Genomic DNA, 25,540 nt, shown 5'->3' with positions numbered 1-25,540 from the left:
GAACAGGCTGCCCAGGGAGGTGGTTGATTCACCTTCCCTGGAGGTGTTTAAGGCACGGGTGGACGAGGTGCAAAGGAGCATGGTTTAGTGTTTGATAGGAATGGTTGGACTCGATGATCCTGTGGGTCTCTTCCAACCTGGTTATTCTATGATTCTATGAACTGATAACTTACCCAGAGGAGAACCATGCTTTGTTTAATTAGTATTTCTTTATAGGTTGATTGAAATAGTCCTATGACATGCTTGTTGTCCTAGGGTATGTATTAACTGAAGAGACGCCTTCTCAGAGCAGTATTGAGTGATCTAAATGATACTAATCGCCTCTCTCATTCTTTGAAGGGGGCATGTGGTGTTGTGAAACCTTAAAGCTGTTTTGGCAGGACAAGATATTAATCTCTAATCTGTCACTCTTCAGTCTGCATGTATCTAAGATCTTGACTTATCACAGAAATAACTCCAGGTTTTAACTTGTAGCAGTGCCAAGGGAATAAGGAGGTTGCCTCAAACAGTCTTCTCTTACACATTCAGATGCAGTATGTCTCCTTGCCCCAGGGATCACTTAAAATCCTAAGACAATGACTGTGTTTGTTCTTGGGGAAGCCATGCGAAGCAATAATTACAAGGGGTTTTTTTGTATGCACTTGATCATATGGGTCACTTGGAAGCAAAACACAAAGCCAGCAACGTGATTGGTAAACTCTCTAATACTTGGCATATATACAAGTATAGTTAAGCTCTCAGCCAGAATATTCTTAGGAGCAGGAGTGAATGGGTTCAAATATTTGGCAAGGTAGTATATCGGATAATCAATCCTCTGTGATACCTAATCTGAGTGTGTGGTGCCACAGAGAGAGATGATCTCACAAGGCTATTTGTTCCTTCCTTACATGTGTTGCGTTAGCCACAATGAGCCAAGAAAGTCTATGACCTTTCCCTCCAAAGCTTTGCAGTAGCTCACAGTGTTATTGTGAACCACAAACACACCTAGCTGCTAGGTGTCTGACAAGCACTCTGTGAAACAGCTCTTATTTCTGAGGTTGGCTTTTGTATGCCTCAGCTCCCTACTTGAGAGACCTATGAGTAAGATCACTTTCTGTCACTACAGAAGCGATGACTGAATCTGGAAAAGTTTGAGTCAGAGCAGAAACAATTACCATGAAGCTGTATGAAGTCACCAAGTGTGCATGCTGCTGGACAAGCCTGTGACTCTGGGTGATATACAGGAAGTATCAGACAAATTAGAAGCACTGGGTTGCCTCAACTGAGGCAGAAGAAAGGGGATGCATTTTCCAGCTTTTGCTTCTTTGCTCCTTGTTTTTGGATCACCACTACTTGTCACTGTCAGCGATCCAGGCCTGTTGGAGGAGGTTTATAACTACATTTTCAGGAGTACATTTTCCAAAATATACGAGGGGCATTTGTGCCTACTGCAAGCTCCTTTCCTTTCAGCGGGCTTCAGAAGCTGCTGTTTTGTTTGATGTGCTATGTTTGCGCAAAGCAGCAGGATTGAGGTGGAGTCTTATCATGTAGAACGGCCAAGTCCCTGAAGCAGCTCTGTTTTCTGTGTCCTGCCATGCTCCCAGTGGGTCTCTGTAGGAGATCTTTGAATTAGTTTGTTTTAGCATTCTTTGTAACCCCTGGCTTTCACACCTTTCAGCAATATTTATTCAAATTTCCCATTTCCAAACGTGAAGAATGCAAAAGTGAGGAGGGATATGGGACAAAAAAGCCCTGAAGTGTGGCCAGAGCAATCACAGAACTATTACTTTTACATAATAAGGGTTTACATCTGGTAGAGCTATAACTCTGAAGGGTATAAACACTGCTCTATGTACATTAAAGCTATGCCACTGATTGCATCAATTCAGCAAGTTGTCTGAATTTGTGTGTTTTTCAGGAAGACAACATTACTAAGCAGCTAGCTTCAAATTTAGATGTGGATACCAGTGAGATCATGAATCAATAAAATTTGTAAGCAGACCATACCATACCTTAGGAATAGAGAATTGAAGTGGGGCTTTCAAATCCATAATGCCCTCATCCTGAAACCAGAAATTAGATCCAAATATGCTATGTTAGTCAGCTAAAGGCAAGATGGTACTTTGTACTAGCTATTTGGACTTCTGTTCAGAAAAGGAATTTGAACTTCCTAGAAAAGCAGACCATTTTTTTTTGATCCTACTGCCTTGTTGGCCAAAATTCATCACAGAAATATTGAACAATATAGACCTTCTGAGTTGCCTGTTTTTATGGCAAGGTATGTCCTGATAGTGCAGAGAATTAAGAAGTTCTTTTGAGAAAAAAAACTAGGAAAAGTAAATTTGGGGTGACTATGCCAATCTTCCGCTCAAGAACATAGCAGGGAAGCAAACAAAGCCTTTTGCCTCATTCAGGAGTGAAGCAGCTATGAGTGCCAGCCAGGCGGTGCAGCCCAGGCAGCAGCCAACTGGAAGGAAGGGGCAGGAGCAGGATACAAGCTGCTCAGGGCTCAGGCAGACAAGGTTTGCACTGTTCTTCTCTGGGTTAGGTAGCAAGACTATGCACTTGTTCACACAGAAACAAAACCACAGTTCAGCTTGCTCTCTGCCAAGTGCTTACGTGCATATATCCCATGTACAACCAGAAAGTCACCGCTAATCTAAGGCAGAGCCAAACACTCCTGCATAAAGTCATGCAGATCAGAAGGATGGATCCAGATTTAAATTTTCTTTATCTAGCTATATCTATATATAAATTAAGAAGGAAAAAGACAAAAGCAACTTTAATTGTTCTTGGTCTTATGTTTTGCTCTCAGTGCTTGGTTAACTGCACATCTTGCATACAGCCTCCCGCAGCCTCTGCAAGGAGCTTGAGCTGCACAGTCCTTTCTCTCATCGAACTCAGGGGGCTGATTGTATGAGTAGGGCTAAAGCTGGCGCAGGTCCTGCTGCCCAAGCTGACCCCTGTGCTTGGGGATGCAGCAGCCACAGTGCCCTTCCCTCCACAGTGTCATTGCACCCCAACCGTGATTCCAGCAGGGTCACAGAATCACAGAGCTAGAAGGAACCCACAAGGATCATCGAGTCCAATTCCTGTCCCTGCATAGGACAATCTCAACATTCACACCATGTGCCTGAGTGCATTGTCGAAATGCTTCTTGAATACTGTCAGGCTTGGTGCTGTGACTACTTTCCTAAGGAGCTGTTCCACTGCTCCACCACCCTCTGAGTGAAGAACTTTTTCCTAATATCCAACCTAAACTTCTCCTGGCACATCTTCCTGCCACTCCCTCGGGTCCTATCATTGGTCACCAAAGAGAAGAGATAGCCACCTGCTCCTCCTCCTCCCCTTGTGAGGAACAGTGAACTGTGATGAGGTCCCCCCTCGGTCTCCTCTCCTCCAGGCTGAACAGACCAAGTGACTTCAGGCACTCCTCATGCAATTTCCCCTCTAAATCCTTCACTAACTTTGTGGCCCTCAAAGGGCCGTGTGCAGTCTGCGTGTCACCATTCTGTATCAGAGTCATAGAACGGTTTTGGTTGGAAGGGACCTTTAAGATCATCCAGTTCCAATCCCCCTGCCATAAGCAGGGACATCCCACCAGCCCAGGCTGCGCAAGGCCCCATCCAACCTGGCCTTGAACACCTCCAGGGGTAGGGCAGCCACAGCCTCCCTGGGCAACCTGTGCCAGGGCCTCACCTCTCTCGTGGTGAAGTAGTTCTTCTTCGTGTCTAGTCCAAATCTGCCCCTCTCCAGTTTACACCCATCGCCCCATGTCCTATCACCAGAAGCCCTTGTGAACAGTCCCTCCCCAGGTTTCCTGTAGCCCCCTCAGCTACCGGAGGCCGCCCTAAGGCCTCCTCTCCGCCCTCTCTTCTCCAGGCTCCCCCCCAACACGACCCTTTCTCGAACCGCCCCCGCGCGCGCACCGCCCCCGCCTCGCGCCCAACCCCGCCCTCCCGGGGGAGCGGGGCCTACGACGCGCGAGGACGCCACTTCCTGTCGGGCCCGCGGCCCCGAGGGGAGTGTGGCCGCGGCCCTGCCCGAGCGGCGGCATGGAGAAGCTGCGGCGGGTGCTGACCGGGCAGGACGATGAGGAGCAGGGGCTGACGGCGCAGGTACTGCCCGGGGGAGGCCCGCTCTGCTTCCCTCCGCTCGCACCGGCGCCCTGGCGGCGGCACTTCACCCCCCATCTGCGGCGCGAGGTCGCCGAGGCCTCCCTGCCCCAGCCCCGCACCCTGTCTCCGCGCGTTTCCCTCCCCGGAGGCTACACAGGGACGGGCGGGCGGGCGGACAGATAGACAGACACAGCGGCGAGCGGACGGACGGATAGACGGACACAGCGACGAGCGGACGGAAAGACAGACAGACAGACCCAGGGACGGACAGACGGGCGGGCACATCTTCCCCCACGCCCCCCTCCCCCCCAACGGCCTCGGTGTCAGCCCCCTTCCCTGCTCGAGTCTGAAAGCGAGGGAGACGGGTCTGCTGCCAACAGCGAAGGGCGAAGTTTGTGGGCACCAGGGAGCTTGCCTGGGAGTAAAAGTTTTGGCAAATTTTTGGTGTGCTGCGAAGCTGTTTGTTGTGTTGGTGGTTTGGGGTCTTTTAGTTTCGTTTTCCATGTCCTGCCTCGAGATAACATGGTCTCCTGATCTTGTCTGTACTCCTCCTCCTGCATGGCCTTAGTACTTAATTCGTTAAATGGTACTTTCTACATTGCTTCTCCATCTCTCCATTTATAAAAACTATGAAATACTTCCTCTAGACAGAGAGAGTTTTTTGTGTATTTTGCCGACGTTCCTTTTTTTGCCCCATACTCTTCAAACACAATTTAATTTTTCCATTCATTCCCCAGTATCTTCATTGTTGGCAGTTTTGTGTTTGATTGGGTTTGGTGGTTTTTTGGTTTTTTTTTTTTCCTTCTGGGCTTGAACACCAAGCATTAGTGAGACTTCACTTCTAGGTTGAGGCAGATCTTAGCTTACATCTAAAGAACCATTTATACCATCAGCTCCCTTTTAATTGCTGTGACTGCAGGTCACATGGGGTGTCTTGTTACTATCTGCTACAAAATGCTGGAGCATAACGGAGGCAGCTGGAATGTAGAGCGGCTTGGATCTGAGCTGCAGCTAATAAACCTTGGTGGACCAGCACAGTCTCAGTATGGTTAGTGTCTGTGTTTAGTGTATGTTAGTTCCAGCAGCTTGCTGCTGATATGCTTCACTTGTCTTTGCACTGAGTTGTTCCTAGCCTACAAGGTTTGTGAACTTGGTCTCTTTGCAACAAAGTAGCTAAACTGTGTCCATGCCTGATTAAATCTGGAGGCAGTGTAGCATCTGTGCCCTTTCACACCAGAGCTGGCTGCCAGCAACTGGGGAAGAATGTTTCACCTTCTGATTTTACAGATTATCAAAGAAATACTTAAGTTTCTGTTAATCTTAGTTCAGTTCCAACAGAATTAATTAATCTGCCATCCCCAGGCCCGTTTTACCCGTGGTATATGATAGTGACATACAGTTGTCTTTTACTGGGTGCTGTGATGTTTAAGGCAGCAATTGATAGGTAAATGCCAAAGTATTTAATTTTATATTTGAAGTGTATATCCTGAGGAGAAAACAGAGCTAAAAATGTGCTGTTTGTTAAATGTCAGTAACTCAGCTGTGTATGATTTGCTGTCACATGTAATGGTGCTGTAGCTGGAGAAGACTTCAAATACAAAACATCTCCCCATATTTAAAGCCTGTCTGGTACATGTAAGAAGAAAACATATAAATATGTCTTTGGTGTAGTGCAAAGGGGCTTCATGCTGAAAATGAACCAGAAAGGTCATCTTTAAAGTAAATAAATACCTACCATCTCAGATGTTTAGGTTGGTGATGTCTCTGTAGATTTCTCTCGAAGTAGCAATGTATTTCTAGAATACTGGAAATGAAGCCTTTTTTTAGCGAGGAAATTCACGTGACATTCACTAAAGCTCTAGCTTTACAGCTGGATGGTGTTGACTTTTTTAAAGTGTGTATAATAGAGCAAAAAAGTGTATGCATCCATGCAGAGAATGACACTTTTTAAGAGGGGTGAGTGTGTGTGTGTGGGGGGGTTATATGTATTTTGTGTGTAAAATCTTCATCTGTTTTATATTATATTTCTGGAACTAAATCATGTGTAGGGTTCAAAACAATGGCCCTCTCTTTGGAATAGCTGGTAGTTTCGTAATAGCAATCATACGGTTTGCGTTCATAGATGTCTCTGTGTTCTGTTCCTCCTTGTTTTTTTGCAGAACTGTTAGCATGAAGTCAGCAGTAATTCCTGTTAAGTAGAAGAAAAGTATATAGCAACACAATTGTGTGACAATTCAATGAAGCCTTTTTCTGTACTTTCTAAACTCTTGCTGCAATTAGGTAATTTATTCTAAATATTTTAAAAAAGGAATTAAAGGGATTTATTACAAAAAAATCAGTAATAAATTGGAGATTTACCAGTGTAATGATATCAGAGCAGTATTATGCTGCTTAATTTTTATCATCACCAAAAATAGTCTAAAAATCTGTCCATTTAACACATTGGCTTGTTTTCTGGCTGTAGTTTCATAGTAGCTGCCAGTTGACAACTACTTAAAGCAGATTTTAGCAAGGAGGGGTAGACCAGATATTCGAATTTCTTTTACTTTTAAGTGTTGATAGAAATACATATAAGAAAGCCTGTAAGGGAAGGGTAAAAATATATCTTTTTCAAGATTCTTTAAAATATTGCTTAGGAACTCAGTTCTGCAAGTGTATTCAGTGTTTCTTTGAAATTGAGTTTTGTGTTAACTTGCATATTCTTGAATTTACTATTAAGAAGAGCTGTGACCATTAACTTAGAATCTTTCTTAAAACCTGTAAAAGAAAGTGCTGCTAAATTTTGCTTCCCGTATGGAAAACTTTTATAAGACAGTTAATGTCAGAGGAGCTTAAGGAGATATCCAAAAACACAAGAAATGTTTTGGAGCAAAGTCAGCCTTGCAGATTATCATTCATAGGATTTATTGGGTGTCTATAGCAAGCTGTTCTTCAAAGAGACCGTTATCTGTTGCTTGCAACTTCAGCTATTAGACTATTGCAAGACTGTTGTGTATGTTTCAAGAAGTCTGCCTTCTAGATTCCAATTTCACTTGAGGTTTCCTCTTGATTTCTGGATGTCTTGATCGTTTCTTTGATGTGACATTTTCTTTGAATATACTGTGAATAAAAATTTTTTGCTTCTTACCCAGGATTTTGGAGTTAGAACCCTGTAGTTTTCTATAGTTAAGCTTTATTTGTTGATTTCTGTTTCTTTTTATTACTTAGAAACAAGCTGATAAGTGGTATAGCAAGAAAGGTATATTTTACAGAAGCTACCTTGCTGCCACCACTGCACAGTTCTTCTTTCCGCAGATGTGAAATTTGCATGGCGTTATTTTCAGTCTCCTAAGTAAAGGCTTCTGCTAATGCAAATACTGTAGAACGTAATGCTAGATCTTTTTATCTGATATCTAGGATTAGCTGTACAGCTTATGTCAGACTATAAAAGAATTACTAATTACCCTTCCGTTGTTTCCTACTTTTGTTGCAAAGGCAGCTTAGACTTACTAACTTTTTTTTAGGCTTCCGGTTCAGTCTCTGCATGTAAGTTTAAAACTCAGCTGTTATTTCATGTTGTCTCACAGCCCATCTTCTAGAAATCACTGCTCCTGCAGAACATACACCAGAATAGGCAGGTTCTCAGCTTTTACATATTGTAGCTTGGCATTTTAGCACAAACTTAAGTTTATTTTAAGTAGTGGAACTATGTACCTGTCACACAATGTCTGCAGCAAGATGCTTCACTACAGGACTGAAACAGACATCTCTGAAAAGTAACCAGTTTGGTTGCTTCTGTGGAACCTGAAAAGTATTAGCTATCAGGTACTAAGAAAATGCATTGCTAGATCTTCAGTTTCGAGGATTAAAACATTGCATTAACTAGGTTCAGGCTGATAAAATAAATGGTGATGGCATCAGGAATGGTTGGAGGATCAGCCTTCATTTTAATGCCAATTCATTTATTTAATATCATTATTTCAGCGAATGCTACATTGTGGTGCTTTGGCAGCCCTCATGTCACAGCTTCTCTTCCTTAAGTTCACGTGCATGTATTGCCAACCTCAAGTTTTTAATTAATTCCATAAATTGCATTACTCTAGTTTTAAAATCATATTTTAAATCTTGTGGCATTTTTTGTTCTGAGCCTTTGTGTTTTCCAGTTATTTATGGTGCTGGTATTTTTTTCCACCTAATAACTGTTAGGTATTTACATGAAGATAAAGCTATTTTCAAATTTATACAAAAAATGAGATTACATGGTAGTTGTTTTAGGAATACCATCAGATACTAAGACTGGAAGTAGAATAGTAGTAAGTGGCAGCCGTGTGCCTGGTACAGCTGAAGAAACTATTTACCTTTGTGCTTTCCCTGTTTTCTCAGCAATCTGAAATAGGTGTATTGATAGTGGTAGCCCATCCACACTTCATTTCTGAACAGGGATAGAAAGGATTTTTACTTGTGTGTGTGTATACATGTGATTAGTTGTGTGAACAGGTATAACTAAAAGTGTGATTCAAATTGATATCCTCACTTATGTCTTGCCTGTACTTCAGACATGTATAGACATTCAGGAATATGATTATCAAATATGATTTCAAATGCTGAACCCACTTTCAGTTACTGGTTTTTGTCTGTTTCTTTAATGCATACATAAGGATAAAGAGTTGGACCTCACAAGGTAAGATGCAACTTCTGATGTTTGGGAACTTCTGTCTTAACTGCTGAATGCAGAAAAAGGGAAAGAAAATTCAGAACAATATCGTATCCCAGCTCTGTGTCTGCTCAGACAGTATGCAAGTGTAAAATATTATTTTTAGTATTGTGGTCTGCCTTCTTAAGTAAATATTAAAATTATTTAATTGGATTAAATAAGATTAGCACTTTTTTTGTAAGAAGAAAGTATTCCAAGCTATTGCTTGTTGACATACGTTCAGATGCTGATTGATCACAACACATAAATGTGTACTTTTATGTGGCCCTTTCTTACTATACTAGGTGTGGATTCTTCATTTGTACAGCAGTTAAATCATTCTAAACAGTAACCACATTTCATTCATTCATTCATTTAACCACTACCTGAAAGAGAAACTTCTCAAAAGAATAGGAGAAATGTCAGTCTTGTTGGGGAAGCCTTAACTTTTTTATTTAATTATTAATACTTGATTGAAAATACACTGTAGTCATTTTATGTAAGCTGAAACAACACTTAACAGACCATTTTAGAATAGAAAGTGCATTTGGTTTTAATGACCTGAAGTAAACTGAAACACATTGTTCTTACAGCATGGGTGGGGGAGATGACCTGAGTATATCACACCTGTCACTTCTGCTGAAAGGGACTGTTCTGCCAGTTGTGTGGCCCTACCTCTTTCCTTATATCGGCCCTGCTGCTTTTCTGACATCTTGCTGAGCTGGTTTGACTCATTACTCTAGCACAGGACTAAGTCTTCAGAATAGAAGGAACACTAGTTCTTTTCCCACTTTGTGAGTTGTATTAGCTCACTCAGCTCTTACAGGTTCTGGAGTAACGCTGGAGAAGCAGGAGCTAAAATTACCCTTTTTGGCAAGTTAGCTGTCTGGTGAGATAAACTGTGTTAATCTGCCTACACCTTCACCCTGTAAGGAACAGTAATTGAAGTGGAATCATAATGCTTGCAGTAGATACTTCTGACTAGTAACAGGAAAAGGTAGTAATGCCTATAGGAACATACAGTACTGCACAAATAGGTATGTTCATCTGCAGATACCTAGAAGGTCCATTCATCTGTGTTGGTACAATTGTGAGAATATTGAATTCCTGTTGTATGGTGAAAAGAAGGTCTGTTTGAAGGCGGAGCAGTGTTGCTTGAGTTTTGGGATATACCTTCACAGGTTTTGTCTTTGTTTTGGAGATATGTTTCCAGATTGCTTATATAATTTCTTAAACTGAAATAGTTCATACACAAGCAACTGTTAAGCAAGGTAAAATAATTGCTTCTGACTAAAAAAATTTATTTTGTTTGAAATTAAGTACTTAAAGAAAACAAATGACCTTTTAATTGTTCAAAACTGGAGTTTTGATATCCTTTTTTCTCCCCCCTCTTTTCCTGTTAAGGTCTTTGATGCCTCAACACTCAGCTTTGGTACTCGAGTCAGATGGTTTGCCATATGCTTTGTTGCTGGCATTGTCTGTTCTATTCTTGTAAGTAAAGCGATTCCATTTGCTTTATCTTCTAACCTAAATTTTATAACCATAAGTCTAACTTGACATTAACTGTATAATTAGCATGTAGGGACTGTTGTTATGTAAGTTATGATTTTCGATGTCTTTCTGCCATTCACAGCAGAGGACATTTTTATTGTAGTGTAATAAAATTTCTTACTGGAAGGTTTGAACACTGATAAAATATGCTATTTTTTAGTTTAGATTTGTCAGTGATGTACTAGAAAACTTAATGTGTACTCATCTTATTTTTATTGTCCCCAATAAAAAGGGAAAAGGAGAGGGGGGCTTGAAAGATTTTTAAAGGCTGAAGAAACCACAGGTGTAACCTGTTGCACTCACAAATCAATAGGTGGTGGCTGTGGTAGCACATTGACACTTGAAAAACCTGCTGCACTCCTATTTTATTTGCTAACTGCAAGATCTTTGTTCATTCTTTGACTTGACATGTTGTCAGGAGGCTTAAGCCTGCAGTTTAAAGTTGAGAACCATTAATTGATTGTGTCTATCAAAATCTGATATGGGTAACTTGCAATACAAAACAGTTCTTTATCTGCATGGAAGTCTCAGAAACAAGTCAAATAACAAAATAATGTTGGATGGGTATCCAGAGTGCTGGTTTTGTGTTTTTTCTTTCTTTTTTTTTTTTTTTATTGTGAGGTAGGGTGTACGTTCTTCACACAGCATGACTTTCAACGTAAGCCAGTCATCAGTCTATGGATAATCTATCGGGATGACATTTGCAGTTTTTGTGGAGAGTCATCAGGCAGATTGGCTTGACTTACAATGCCTTCTGGTAGTGTGATGCCCAAGCTTGTCCTGTGTGCATTAGTTTCTGGTTTTGCCATTTAAATGGGTTGCTGCTCTCTCATTTACCATGAAGAGTTTTTAAACCAAGGAGACTTAATGTAGTGATAGAAAGAAGCAGCTGTTGAGGAGCAACCTATTGATTGTTTGAGGGACTAATTTAGACATAGCAGCTTGCTGGATTCTCCTGTGGGTGAAAGCTTCTGATTCCTTATCAAAACTGGTTGTTTGTTAGATTCCCTGAGACCCAGCGGTAAACCAGAACAATTGTTTGTCTTACCTATGAGAGGTCTCATTTAAGCGGTAGTCAGTTCAATGAAGGAATTGGATATTTGTATCTATGCCAAGTACAGAGACACAAATTCTGGCCAGATACTTGTGTTATAGAAGGGGTAAGTTCTGGGGATGGAGCTCAAGACTGAGATTGGAATATCCCTTTTTTTAGGGTTGCTTAATCATTATTGGTTGAATCCATTTCCCCTTCCATATTTGATTTTATAAGTAACATTTAACTGGTATAATCACAAATGTTAGTGCATACCTATTTCTGGATAGGTTAACATCACATTTTTTGCTGCTATTTTTTTTAGTGTTTAATCTCTGTGCCTATTCTATATCATGTGGTGTGAAACTATAAAACAGCAGATAAAATGCTTTAGGAACTTGGTTTCCTAAAATTTCTTTGAGCTTGATAGATAAGAGTAAAAAATCTGCTCATGTATTCGTGGATCTCGTATCTTGGAGAGTTTGAAGGCAGCTTCCTAGCTAAGCTTTGCCATGTGAATCTGAGAGCTGGCATCTCTACCTTCTTTCTCAGACTATGAACTATTTGGTATATTTATTATGTTCTTGGCTAGCCAAAGTTGTATATTCTAGTCTTCGCAACATGTCTGTAGGCTTTTCTTGCAGAGTGTAATTACACTCTTCTCCTGCAGTGTTCCATGATTGCTTGTACTGTGGTCTGTGCAAACTGACATCATGGACTCCCACAGAAATTGCAATTGGGTAGAGTATAGTAGAGCTTTTTTTTTTTTTCTTAGCAAGATATAGTGTCCACATCACACCTTAAAAAAAAAAAGTGTTGAAAACCCAAACTAAAAAAACCCTCTTTTTTTGCTTGTAAATTAGAATCTGCTTTTCCCTGGCCATCATAGGGACTGTGATTAGCAGAAGGATTTGGAGGTTCTTGTGTTTAGTGGAAATAGATGTCTGGAAGTAAAAGTTCTGATGTGTTTCTATTCAACCTTAATGCATATCTAGACTGAGAGTCCAGACGGTTATATGGAAGAGAAAGTTGGATGGCTTTATGACATTTTCCTTTGTGTGCAGAGGTGTGTGGTGTATAGTGGGGAACAGTAACAAAACTGAAAGTGCCATATATAGAATATAAACAGTATGAGTAGATGTTATAAACAATATAAATAAGCAATGCCTAGTTGTAAAAATTGTGAAATGTAGTAAATGAATACATTATTGCCAGTAGGTGGCAATAGAAGTATGCTGGATATTGACTGCTACAAATCTGAGAACAGTATACTCTGCTAGTGTATATTAGAATGACACACTTCATGGTCTGAAAATATGTTTCTGGACTATATAATGTAAATAAATTCAATTACCCAATAAAACCCCCTGTACAAATAACCTATCTTTTATAGGGAACAGCATTGCTATGGCTCCCGAAAGGGATCAAGCTTTTTGCATTGTTTTACACGCTGGGAAATATTGCTGCATTAGCCAGGTACTATCTTTTAATTTTCATTATTAGAAAAGTATCCTACTTTTTACCTGTATTTCTATGTGCTTTTACTCTAAAATGCTGTCTATGTAGTGTATAAACAACATTGTTTTCATATTGAAATGCTAGTAACATTTTGTTTGCCTTAACATATTTAAGATTAGTAATCAGTGAACAGTAGTTATTCACTTGTTATGGCCCAATTGTAACGTTTTACATGATTATTTTGTAGACACATTAAAACTGCTATCTGAAGCATGAGGTACATCAATTTCAGAGGCAAACTCATCTGTGTGGATGCTTTGTTACTGGAAGAAGCTTTTGTTTTTAACAGAGAGATCATCCTGTTTCTAGGAAAACCCTTTGAAAAAGGAGAGATTCGTGAAATCCTCATTTTCACTGTATGGCCAGTAGAATCTAAAAATTGTTCACCATGTATTTTAAACTCTGCGCTTGTTTCTTTGTGGTGTTCCCTGTAGCAATTAGTCTTAAAATATTTGCAGGGGGGACTTCTGAGGGTCTGAAACTCTTTCACTGTTTGAAGGAGCTGGAAGAATCAACTTAATGTCAATGAAGTATTTTCAATTTCTATTTGTCCTCCTTACTATCTTAGCATAGTTGAAGCGTGGCCATGGGACTTATCAGTCATGGAGTCTGCTCTTGACTTTCTCGGACTCAGTGATTTTAGTCAAGTCACTGGAGTCAAAGCATTGTTAGTCTGTTAAAACTCTTGCAGTGCACCACTAATGTGCAAAATGTGATGGTGTACTGTTCTTCCTCAACAAATTTGTTAGGGGACAAAGGTGCTTATACAGGAATTGAGTGTCTCATTTGTATAATTATTCCACGCCCTACTAAAACAAGACAAAAAATTAATATTAGAGGAAGGCAAAACTGAGTATTTCCCCCTCTCTCCAGTACCTTTTTCTTTATTGTTTGTTGGTTTGTTTTTTTGTTTATCTAGTATATTTTGTGTGTTTTTCACTGCTTTAAATTAATATTTTAGAAACTTGATACTAAGCAAGTCTAATTATCAGTGAACTAATAGGAAAGCCTATACAGACTGATATGGAGAATGCTGAAAATCTTTAGTGTGGACTCCAATTAAAATTAGAAGTAAAAAGAAGGCCTCTTCCCTGTCAGTAGTCTTTTTAGATATAAACAACAGGCAACTGTGTTCTACGAACAGTAGGAAATTATAATAAAATCCCAAATTGACAAAGATATTTCCGGTTTGTTTCCAAGTCTGTCTAAATAGTATGCAGTTCACACTTTCAGTAAACATTCTGGTCTGTCCTGGTTTTACTGAATTTTCTAGCCACAAACAAGAAAACAATAGTGCTTATTTGATTCTCCTCTGAGATGGTTAGTTTATCTCCTACAGAATGAATTGTATATGAGAAATATGCTGTGTAAGTTGTGGACCTCTAGAATCTTTTTCCCTTAGCCTTTTTCCTCCCTAATTTTATGACTCGGCAGCCAAGAGCAGAAAATACTGAGGAAAAAGTTAGTTTGGATTGCAGTGAATTTAAAACATATTTTTCTATCGAATTATCTATTAAATATTGTCTATTGAATTAAGAAAATATTTTTGGATGTTTAATATCGACTTTAAAGATCTGTCTGCACAACTTAAGACAAAAAAAGAGTGAAGAGAAGGCAGATATATACACAGAGTTGCTGGCAGGGGAACATCTGGAGACAGTAGGTTCAGTTTACTGCTTGGGATGTGAATTCTCCTGTTTTTTCTATCTGAGATGTGTTCCTCACCAGGTTTATGACTGGTTTCAGGAGGGAACTCTACTAAGCTCTTCCCCACTACTAGTTGTTTCATTTCATGTAAATAAATATTAGCTAGAAAAGGTGTTAAGCTAGGTTTCTTACTCTGTAATAAAGCATTCAGACCAACACAAGGCTATAAGCACTAAATTTTTGCATTTTCTGTGAAGCAGAATGGCTTGAATGACAGGGAAGGAAGAGTGAGAGACTCTCACAATATTTGAAGACAGATAATTACTCTTATGGTTATGAATTTGTTGTTCATATCACCTTTTTTTGCATGCACAGGTATAGCACAGTATTGCTGATGCTTTTCCTTCTCCTTTTTAGTTAAATACAGAGTAGAAGAAAGCAGGAGGATTTAATACAAACTGCTGAGCTTTTTCCTCCTTTTTTTTTGCTTGTTGACTTTGGGCAGAGAGTTAGAGTTACCCTGTAATGTTGATTGTAGCTACTTCCTCACTACCTGGGTAAGAAGTTTACTGTTAAACAGAATTTTTTTTACAGAAGATCAGTCTTTGTATTCTCTGCGTTCTTTTGGTAAGTCATTTCTTGGAAGAACCTTAACTTGGAATTCAGTAGACTTCCAACTTAACAACCCTCTGGTATAAGTTGTAATGTTACAGAAAGAATTTCATGACCGAGGATGACTCAATACATAACCTGTTTCCATGTCTAAATTCATGAAGTATTTCACCTTTTATTCTAGTGGGTCTCTGGTAAACACTATAAAAGCTTTTTTAAAAGACTTTATAGTCACCTAAGTGTTGGAAAACTGGTTAATTACCTATTGTCTTTTACAAATTTTTATTTTAAAGTGATTTACCACTTGTTTTGGGTTTTTCCCCTGCTATTAGTACATGTTTCCTGATGGGGCCTCTGAAGCAACTGAAAGCAATGTTTGAGCCAAAAAGATTATTAGCTACAGTTATGATGTTGGTAAGTATACTATTGTTACTTCTTTCTGCTAAAACTTTTTCCTCTAGCCTCAGAGCTAAATTTGAGGCTTTCCTAAAGGGAAGTTATTTCTCAATCTACCTCTTCTTTGTATTGAGTAACAATGATCAAGCGGATTTGCTCACTGTATCGTAAGAATTAACTAACTACTTTCTATGAGCCTGTGGTTTTGTTGCTTAAGATTTTTTTTTTTTATTAGTCATCTGGAGTAAAATTATCTTTAGAAATATTTCTTACTAAATACTAATATTAGATTGATTAATCTATTCTCTGCAACAATTTCTTCAAGAACAGGGCTAAAGATACTTTCCAGCTACTGTGAAAAGTCAGTGGTCACAGTCTAGCTTCACAGTTGTTTGTTGGCTGCAGCTCTGTTTGTATAATTTAGTGGTTCAGTGCTTTCAAGCAATGGAGAAAATTAATTTCTCTCTCCAGTGTCTGGGGAGCCACTTGTTCAGCTTCACACTTCTCCATTGTGAGGTCCTTAGCTACTTTACCTCCATAAGCATAATTTCTTCTTCCAGGATGGAAATAATGACTCCACCCCGAATCTCGGAATTCCTGTCCCATAATTCTATATTAAAAGCAACTTTCTGCCCCTGCTGCTTCTCTGTTTTGTACTTCCTTGCTGTCTTGTTCCTTCTGATTTGTTTCAGCTTTTTTTTAAAATGTAGCTGGCTGTCCTATTCTAGTATATAACTTTCTTTTCTAGTTGATTACAGCTGATGTGGATAAAGAAGTCACAGATCTAGCTATCTAAATTTGCAGAGAAACTACCAACAAGGTTAGGAAAAGACAGAATAAAAGCTCTCATCTAATAGGGAACAGGAACATTGAGTGAAAGCTAAGATCGTTAGGATGGAAAATTTCAGTTAATACAGAAAACAACTGGAAAACTTATAGAATTCAGAAAACTTTCGATACATTTGACTGTTTTCTTGCCCATCCTAACACAAAGCTAGAATTGTAGGCAACTTGGGAATCATAAATATGTTTGTAAAATTTCAAGAGTACATTAGTTTTGTTTCTTTCAGTGAAATACTAACAATTTTTTTTCAGTGAAAATAAATTCTGAGTTCTGTTTTCTACTATGTGTATTGACAAATGGAGGGAGTCTGGTGAGATTTAGTGGAAAACTTACAAGTGATGGTTGAACTTGGGCAAATGTGATTAATTTGGCATAGTAAGCCATATGTAGTAGTGTTCCATCAGAGGTGTATAAGTAGTTAGAATAAAGCTTCATGTGAGCTTTTTTTTACTGTCTAAGGCATCTGCTGCCTAGTGGGCTTTTCATTACTGTAAGAAAATGAGAAAACACTGTCAGAAGCAGCAGAGCCTGTGTTTGCCAAATACCGTGATTGTGAATGGAAGTTTTTAATAATGGATTTTTCATGGTGATGCGCATACCTTTCTTGTCAAATGTCAATGTTATGAATACTACATCCAAAATGATACTATGTACTGAAATAATAGAGTAGCAGTTCCCAGACTACTTGGTTGCTTTCAAGCAAGCTTTATCATCTAAGCCTACCTCTTAAGAGACCTATCAGATAAGGCTACACAGACCTGGTTATGTTCCTCATGGTTTCTGAAGTCAGTTCCTGCCTCCTCTTTCTTCTACAACTTGTCCTAGCCCTTCTGGCCACAGAGCACACTACTGTTCTTTGGAAAATATCACTTTACATGGATTTCAGCATATAGACACTGTGTGACAACATTTGGTTCATGCTTTTATCATGAGTTGGTTCTGAAACTGCTGCTTACACATTGAAAACCTGAAAACAGTTACTGTATTTGGTTTGTTGAGTATTCATCCTTTTGTTTTCTTTGTCTCTCCTTTCATTTCCCTGCAGCTTTGCCTAGCATTGACTCTGTGTGCTGTATTCTGGGTAAGTGAGAATACATTGTTTCTCTAAAGAGCAATCTAGCTTAGTTACTTTAATTGTATTACAGCTTTAACATTTGGCTCAGCTGTAGAGGAAAGATGAGCTTGTGTGTGTGGTATTTGTTTTCAACTGCAGTTGAGTTTAGGTAGACTGATGAGCCTGCTGGCTACAAAGCAAATGCACCCTTCCACCTGCATGGGACATAGATGAGAATACAAAATCCAGAGTTTCGGATACCGTCTGCAGACTAAGTATTAAAAAAAGCAAGTTAAAAATATACTTATCTCTTAGTAATGTGTCCTTATGTCAGAGAATATCAGAGGATACATAGGAGCCATGGGTACATTATATTTACCTGATTAAGACAAAGGAAGAGAGCAGAACAAGTAATTTCAGGCATTTGACTGAAAAAAAACTGCTATAATGATGTTCCATGCAAGTGAATATGTGGCTGAAGTGAACTTCCGTATTTGCAGAAGTACAGTATCATGACTGAAAGTGGAAGTATTAGCATCACTGTTATTTAGTTTTCAAATCTAGAGATTTTCATAGCATGGTGGTAATGGAGTGACAGACAAAATGAATGGAAAGTTGTTTGAGTGGAAAGGAGTAGTAAGTTAAAACAAGGAAATTTAGGCATAGTCAGTTAACTAAATTTTTGACTGAACAGGCTGTTGCAATTGTTTACAGTGTAGACTGGTGCACAATGAACTAACTTGCAATATTTGCTTTGCTTTTATTTAGTGGAACAAAAAAGGTTTGGCACTGTTATTCTGCATATTGCAGTTCTTGGCAATGACCTGGTAAGATTCTTAAAATTAATTTTAATTTATTCTTCCTGCCCTTGCACCAGCATGATTATAAACCTGTATATATACTTTGCATAACATAAGTGTGCCAAAATGCTAGCCTCAATCTGTTTTTCTAAGCTAGTTTGTGTAACTTCAGCAAAATCTATATACAATTATCTTGCAAAAATGGTAATTTTAAGTATATTCTGCAATATGTGAACTTATTTGAGGCATTAGGAAAGGAATATATATGCAAAAAAATTCTTATGCCTTTTCTCTGTTGTGAAAGAAACTGTATGTTTGTATGCTTCTTTGATCATCTCCTCCTTGTTTTGAGTTCTAACTAAATTTTAATTTTTGAAGTGGAAGAAACTAAGTATTTTTATAGGATGTGTCCTGTCCCAGGAATATTGAGCAGCACTGGGGAAAGAGTGGGTGGATGTGAGAGGGTAAGCTTATTGCAACAGGTAGTGTGACGACCATCCAGGTGCACTCAAGGGCTAGGCTTTGGAATGTGGGAGCACAGCTGGTGAGTGTTTGCAAGCCTAGCAGAAGTTATTATTTTGTCTATGGAGATATAACTGAACATACTTAAGTCTCTGTCCCAGATGAATTACTTAGTACTAACTCTTAAGTGATCCAAGGTGACCACAGTTCTTGTTTGAACTTGCCCTGAATACACAGTGTCTGTACTGAACTCGGATCTAAGGGCAAATAACCATTTGTTCGGGATAGGGACTGTTGAGCATCGTGCTGGGCCCAGGTAAGTGCTTGATATTAGATAGAGGGGAGGCTGCTGACTCAAACTATGTTCTACATGTTTAGAGCAGTTTCATGTTTAAGCATCCTAGAGCTTGATGAGGCTTGGCCTGAGCACAAACAGCTTGGTGGCTTGCGAGGAGCGAGTTTCAGAGGACGATAGAATCAGCTGTATGTGTGTCACAGTTACGGGCATGTTATTCATACTACAGCATATATCTTTATTTAGGACTATATGAAAAATATGATTAGATGTATATATTTGTCTTTTAAACTGGGAAAAGTTGTCTCTATCATCTTGAATACAATTTTCCCAGAAATCTCCATTCCTTTTGAATCTGATGATAGTAAATCTGCTTTTTTAAGTTTATGTGCAATAGAAGTAATGAACTATATTAAAGAAACTACACAGAAGGAAAAACTAAACCAGAAAATCCTTGGCAGTACATTTTATTCTTGTCAAAGTGTGCTTTTTTTTTTCCTTTAGTCAAGCATTAAATTGAGTAGGTAATCCTGTTTCAAGTTTTGTTACAACAGGTTGCTTTTATTAATGATGAACTGAGGTGAAATAATAGGATTCTAGGAGAGATGCGAACACTCTGTCAAATACACTTTTTTCATTTTTTTCTGTTCAGGTATAGTCTGTCATATATTCCTTATGCGAGGTGAGTGTGCGTAATTCCATCTTAAAAGTCAGTTATCTTTATGCTAGGGAGGGGGAAGAAGTTTTTGAAGTCAGTATGTGAAAAAGACATAACGTCTGTCCTTTCCTTTTAATTTTTAGAAATTGACAAAGCTGAACTCAAAGTCTCATACAATTTTTAGTTACAAGTGAAGTGCTTAGTAATTCTCTTTAACTGTTATTTTAGTTTTCATACTGGAAAATAAATTTAGGTTTTGTTTAAATCTCTGGGGATTTTAAAATGTATTGATGCAATAGTGACTTCCCCAGTACTTACATTAAATACATCTTACAGATCTGAGGTGTTAGTTAAAAGCAATCAAGCAAGCATAATTTCAGCTGCTAAGTCTATTTCTGAATTCCTCCATCATTTTTAGGAGGGGTGAAGGCAATGCTTCATCTTCATTTTCATTTTGACAAACTTTCTCCTTTCACTTTTGTGTGTACAGAAAGGGAATGAAAGCTAGCCAAACACACAGAGTGAAAACATGCAAGTACACAAACCGAAGAATCTACTTTTTTTATAATGCTTCACATAAAATGCAGTATGATCTTTCAGTTGGTCACTGGTATTTTCTTCCCTACCAATAGCACTTTAAGTTCTAGTCAGAAAAATATTAGGTTCTATGCCTCACTTAATTTCTTTGGTTTTATTTGTCTTAGATTTTATGAGCCAAAGAACTTAATTTACACAGGCTGTTTTTAGTAATGCAGTGATTTCTTTGGGGATTGTTGAGTTATTTGCTTATGTGGAATTCTATCTTAAGTTTCTTGCACAGGCTGACTTTCTTACAGAAACTCTGATATAAACCATGTTAAATGGTTTAAGCCATTCATTCTGTGTTGTTATTACATACACCTTAAACCTTTCAGCTGGGGCTTTTTTTTTTTCCCCCTATGGCCTGAGGGTCTAACTTAAATGTGGCTTGGACTCAGAGCCCCTGTGCTTTGCCAACTGTCTGCTCCTCTGCCCTGCCCTTGCTTGTCAGCCTTTGCAAAATGAGGCTTTGACCTGTGTGTGCTAAGCCACCAAGAGTGCTGCAGAACAATTGTTAACACTGTGTCTGCATTGTAGCATGTGCTTGAGTGGAAACTTAGAGGATATGGGCAGACCTGGGCTTTGGAGTGGGCTTGAGCCTTTGCTTTAACTGGTGCTGTAGGTGTATTCAACATATTGATGGCTGCTAAGAGGTCCTGAATTTGATGAACTATTGATTTATCTCTTTATGTAATATTTTTAGTTTTAAATACATAAAATACATAATGGTTGGTAATAATGAAGAAAATAACTTATCGTAACTGACTTTTTTTTTTCTCTCTCCTTTTTAAAGGGATGCTGTGATTAAATGCTTCTCATCCTGTCTAGGGTAAATGAAAACCAAGAACCACTGTACACTTTAAAAGCCAACTTTATTCCTCTGTGAATTTTGCTTGGAAAACTGTACTTTTCCATTCATGAAATATCCAGTAACAGTTTAGTATTTTCCTTGCCTTTTGCATTTGGGGTTTTAAATAATTTTTACTAGAAACAATTTTAAGAAAAAATTGGTGAACAGTTTGTTTACCTTGGAACTTTCAGGCTTTTTTTTTTTTTTAACAAAAAAAGTACATGTAAATATGTTGTGCAAAGTAGTCATAAAACTACCTTGCATGCAGTAATAGTTTATTCCCCAGTGGAGGCAAGACACTAAGAGCTGGGAAGTATGCGTAAAGATTTCATTTACAGTTCTGCCTAAAATTTGCAATGTGCCACTTGTGTTTGTATGTTATTCATTGTATGCTTTTCCAAAGACAGAGTTTTATAAACGTTGTAAAGATTTGGTAAGTTATAATTAACTTTGAAATGTCCTTTGAAATGTCTATAAATGTGCCTTATGGAAAAAGCTTAATGAAAATATGTGAAAAGTCTGTTTAAAGCTTGTTGGATTTTATTAAAAAGCTATGTTTTAAATGATTTTTAATTTACTTTCATACTTAAATACTTTTTACTAAAAGAACTTATGGCTAATGTATCAATGAGATTTGTGAAATAAATTCATTTTAAAGATGCCTAAACTATTTTTTATTCATTTAGGAATCTGCTGTTTATCTGCATAAATATGAAAATATAATGAAAGGTGTGATATGCATATATCCAGATTTGCTGATTAGGTTTGCAGAAGCAATGTAAAAGCTTTTTTGTGTTAGTTTTTAGACAAATTGTTCATTCTGACTTAATTGATCTAATACTTGGACTAGCTTCAAGGTGATGTTCTCATTTCTAGCTTTGAAACTAAGAGCTATTTATTATTAAGGAGCAAAGTTAAATCTTTAGTGTTTGGCTAACAGGAGGTTCTTTTTAGAACAGGACAGATGTGCTTTATCACCTGTGTTCTAAACTCCAGCTGTTTTGGATTATTTTTTTCTGCTAATCCACAAATAGAAGAAGGAATGGATTTGAGAAGGTGTGAGTTGCACTGTCAGGAGTTGGCACCTCCCCAGTCTTCTGGTGTTAAGGTTTCAGGCTAAAGAAATGAATTGTGGTACGCTCCTGTTAAATCTCAGTGTATGTTGCACAGCATCTTTTGGGGAAGCTGTATAAAGGGTGATTGCATGATTTTGCAGCTAAACTGCCAACCAAGTCACACCTTTTAATGAGTTAGTACCAATAAATTGCCAGTGAGTCATCCTTCCTAGTGGTGATGTAGGACCAGGTAGTCCTGACCCTGCAGCAGGCTCTTGGGCTTGCTGGTGCTGTGTGGCGGAGTGACAGCCTCTCCAGCTCTGCCTGTCACAGCCTGAGGGTGCTGGTGGACCCTTGAGTGAATTTGCAGTTCCTTTTTAGTTGTCAAATTGCATTGTTTGCATCTGTTTGCTCCAGAGTTTGTTTTGCCCATCAACTAACAGATTTGGAACATGATCACATTCACTGTAACCTATGGTAAATAATAAAATTAACACTCGTCAGTTACCAGAATAGAATGGGTTCAAGAACTAAGTCCAGAAATTCTATGTACGAGTATGCTTTCATATGCGCTTAGGTCTGTGATGCCATGTACTGTCTTATCTGTTTTTCTCTTCTGAACACTTACTTATTCATCTGCATACAGAGCATGTTCTTTCATTGGTACTTTTGCTCCTTCACATCCTCTTTGTTTGCTGCATATGAATATTCCAAAAGTTCCCCATTGATGCATCCTTATTGTATGATACCTTTTTATGACAGTGTGAAACCATAGACATGGAGACCTGTATCCCTGTGGATTGCATACATCTTACTCATCTTTTCGTAAAATGCTGGTGCTGTAATTAAAACAGTACTTTGATGTAAAATCTATGTAAGTGCCATGACTTTTTAGACAAAATTTTTGAGTGGTATTTATTTTGGATTCATAAGGAAATACATGCTTACTTTATTACTACCATTAACCTCTGTTATTGTTCAGAGTACTTTAAAAGTTAGAAATGACTGGCTGCCCTCCTCCAAAAAAAAAAAAAAAAACCCCCAAAAAAAAAAGAAACAAAACAAAAAAAAACCCAACAAACCACGAAGTGCTGTGCCTCAGTCACAGAAGGAGTTCAAGCTAGGAAGGAGGATCTCTGGGCTAGGTTCTTCATTAGGACCTGAGGGCATGGCAGGAAGATGTGCCAGGGGAGGTTTAGGATGGATATTAGGATAAGGTTCTTCACTCAGAAGGGTGGTAGAGCACTGGAACACACTTCCTAGGGAAGTGGTCATGGTGCCAAGCCTGACAATATTCAGGAAGCTTTTGGACAATGGTGGGTGATGGCGCTCTTGCCCTGTCTTCTTATTATTATTCACGGCAATTCAAGCAGTCACAGAGCTCAAACTATCGTTAATGTCTTGAAGAGGGTGCCCGTGTAACATAAAAGTAAGAGGCTGCCCTTTCACACTCGGACACTTGAGGGCTTCGGGAGGAATTGGGAGTCTGCCTGCCTTTGGGGGCACGATCCTGTCCTTGCTTTCCTTCAGCTCTGCCGTGGGCCGGGTGGGAGATGTGGGGGGAGTGGTGGTGGTGCTAGGAAAGTTACACTTAAAGTAGGATAAAACACTGATCATCGACTAATCAGGAACTAAGACTGAATGTAAAATTTCATGATTCTGTTGATTCTTAACGTATCCTAGCAACAGACCCGAGATACTTGCTCAAAGGACCTCATGTAACAAATAAGATCCAGGTATGCTTAGGAAAAGTACGTACTAGCTACCCTACCCAAGTAGAACATACACCTGCAGCAGCCAAAAGACCATCATAAATCTTGTGAAGGACAGAAGAATAGGTTTCAAGAGGCAAGAAAAATATACCTGAGCGGTCAAGTGGAGATAAGTGCGGGTCCAGCCAAGAAAAACCGACGAGTTTGCCAAAAGAACAAGATGTAATAAAGACAATGCGAGGAAGACTACTTACTTCATCTGAGGAAGACTACTTACTTCATCAGGACGACCACCAGAGGGGGCTACGCAGGCGCAATAGAGACTGATGTCGCAATAAGGCGATGAAGTAACCTACCTATGCATATGTATTAGATAATGAAGTAACCTGTTGAATATACAATAGATTGCGAAACTTTTAGAGAATAAAAAGCGGACGCGATGTGACGGTCTTTGGAACCAGATTTGGGTGCGTACCCCTGGTTCCCGGGGCCTCGAAATAAAGCACCACATATAACCTCCTAGTGTGGTTATGTGTTTGTCATTCTGCTAACAGTGGCACAACCAGCATGGGAAGGACTGACAGGCTGAGAGTTGGTGGTGTTCTGCCTGGAGAAGAGAAGGCTCCGAGGAAACCTTATAGTGACCTTCCAGTACCTGGAGGGGCTACAGGAAACGTGGGGAGGGACATTTTACGAAGACATGGAGTGATAGGATAAGGGGGGGGGATGGCCTTAAATTGGAAGGGGAAAGATTTAGACTAGGCATTAGGAGGAAATTCTTCATCATGAGGGTGGTGAGACACTGGCACAAGTCGTCAAGGGAAGCTGTGGCTGCCCCATCCCTGGAGGTGTTCAAGGCCAGGTTCGATGGGACCTTGGGCAGCCTGGGTTGGTGGGAGGTGGCCCTGGCCGTGGCAGGGAGGTTGGAACTGGATAGGCTTTAAAGTCCCTTTAAGATCCATTTTATGACCCGCCCCGCGCCGAGAAAGGGTGTTCCCGGGGCGGGAAGGGGGCCGGGTTATCGAAGGGGGCGAGGCCGCAACCGGCTCGGCTGGGAGCAGCCCCGCACCCCGCCCCGATCGAGGCGTCGCTGCTCAACGAGAGGCACCGACGAGGAGGAGGAGGAGGCGGGAGGAGCCCGGGACGAGGCGCCGGTGCAGAAGGAGGAGCGCGGAGTGGACGCGCGGAGTAGCCGCACCGAGCGGCCGGGGAGCCCGCTCTGCCGCGTCCTCTGGCCTCGCCCCGGGGGAACCGCAGCCTCGAGGCGGGAGGGAGGCAGAGCAGCCGCCGCGGGGTCCCGCCTGCCCTCTGAGCTCGGCTGCGTCCGGAGAAGAGCGACGGGGGTGGAGAAGGGGCTGGAGAACAGGCCTTACGAGGAGCGGCTGAGGGAGCTGGGGTTGTTTAGCCTGGAGAAGAGGAGGCTGAGGGGAGACCTCATTGCTCTCTACAACTACCTGAAAGGAGGTTGTAGAGAGGAGGGTGCTGGCCTCTTCTCCCAAGTGACAGGGGACAGGACAGGGGGGAATGGCCTCAAGCTCCGCCAGGGGAGGTTCAGGCTGAACATTAGGAAAAAATTTTTCACAGAAAGGGTCATTGGGCACTGGAACAGGCTGCCCAGGGAGGTGGTTGATTCACCTTCCCTGGAGGTGTTTAAGGCACGGGCGGACGAGGTGCTAAGGGTTTAGTGTTTGATAGGAATGGTTGG

General features: G+C 40.0%; 1 protein-coding gene across 1 annotated transcript; it reads left to right on the top strand.

Moving 5' to 3' along the window:
* The first annotated feature begins 3,971 nt into the window (after positions 1–3,971).
* Positions 3,972–24,354, top strand: SFT2D1 (SFT2 domain containing 1). The gene is made up of 8 exons (XM_069852246.1): positions 3,972–4,097; positions 10,174–10,260; positions 12,747–12,829; positions 15,463–15,544; positions 17,416–17,451; positions 18,193–18,251; positions 19,634–19,663; positions 21,012–24,354. Exons 1-8 carry the CDS (start codon positions 4,035–4,037, stop codon positions 21,049–21,051), a joined length of 480 nt encoding a protein of 159 aa, XP_069708347.1. The 5' UTR covers positions 3,972–4,034; the 3' UTR covers positions 21,052–24,354.
* The last annotated feature ends 1,186 nt before the right edge of the window (positions 24,355–25,540 follow it).

Source organism: Phaenicophaeus curvirostris, chromosome 2 (genome assembly GCF_032191515.1).
Source record: "Phaenicophaeus curvirostris isolate KB17595 chromosome 2, BPBGC_Pcur_1.0, whole genome shotgun sequence".
Taxonomy (NCBI): Eukaryota; Metazoa; Chordata; class Aves; order Cuculiformes; family Cuculidae; genus Phaenicophaeus; species Phaenicophaeus curvirostris.
Note: the sequence above shows the minus strand (reverse complement) of the source record. Positions and strands in the feature narration are given on the sequence as shown.

Coding starts and splice junctions, on each gene's coding strand:
- SFT2D1 (XM_069852246.1), top strand. CDS start 4,035: ATGGAGAAGCTGCGGCGGGTGCTGACCGGGCAGGACGATGAGGAGCAG. Junction 10,261..12,746: donor GCATTGTCTGTTCTATTCTT/GTAAGTAAAGCG, acceptor TATCTTTTATAG/GGAACAGCATTGCTATGGCT. Junction 19,664..21,011: donor TCATATATTCCTTATGCGAG/GTGAGTGTGCGT, acceptor TCCTTTTTAAAG/GGATGCTGTGATTAAATGCT.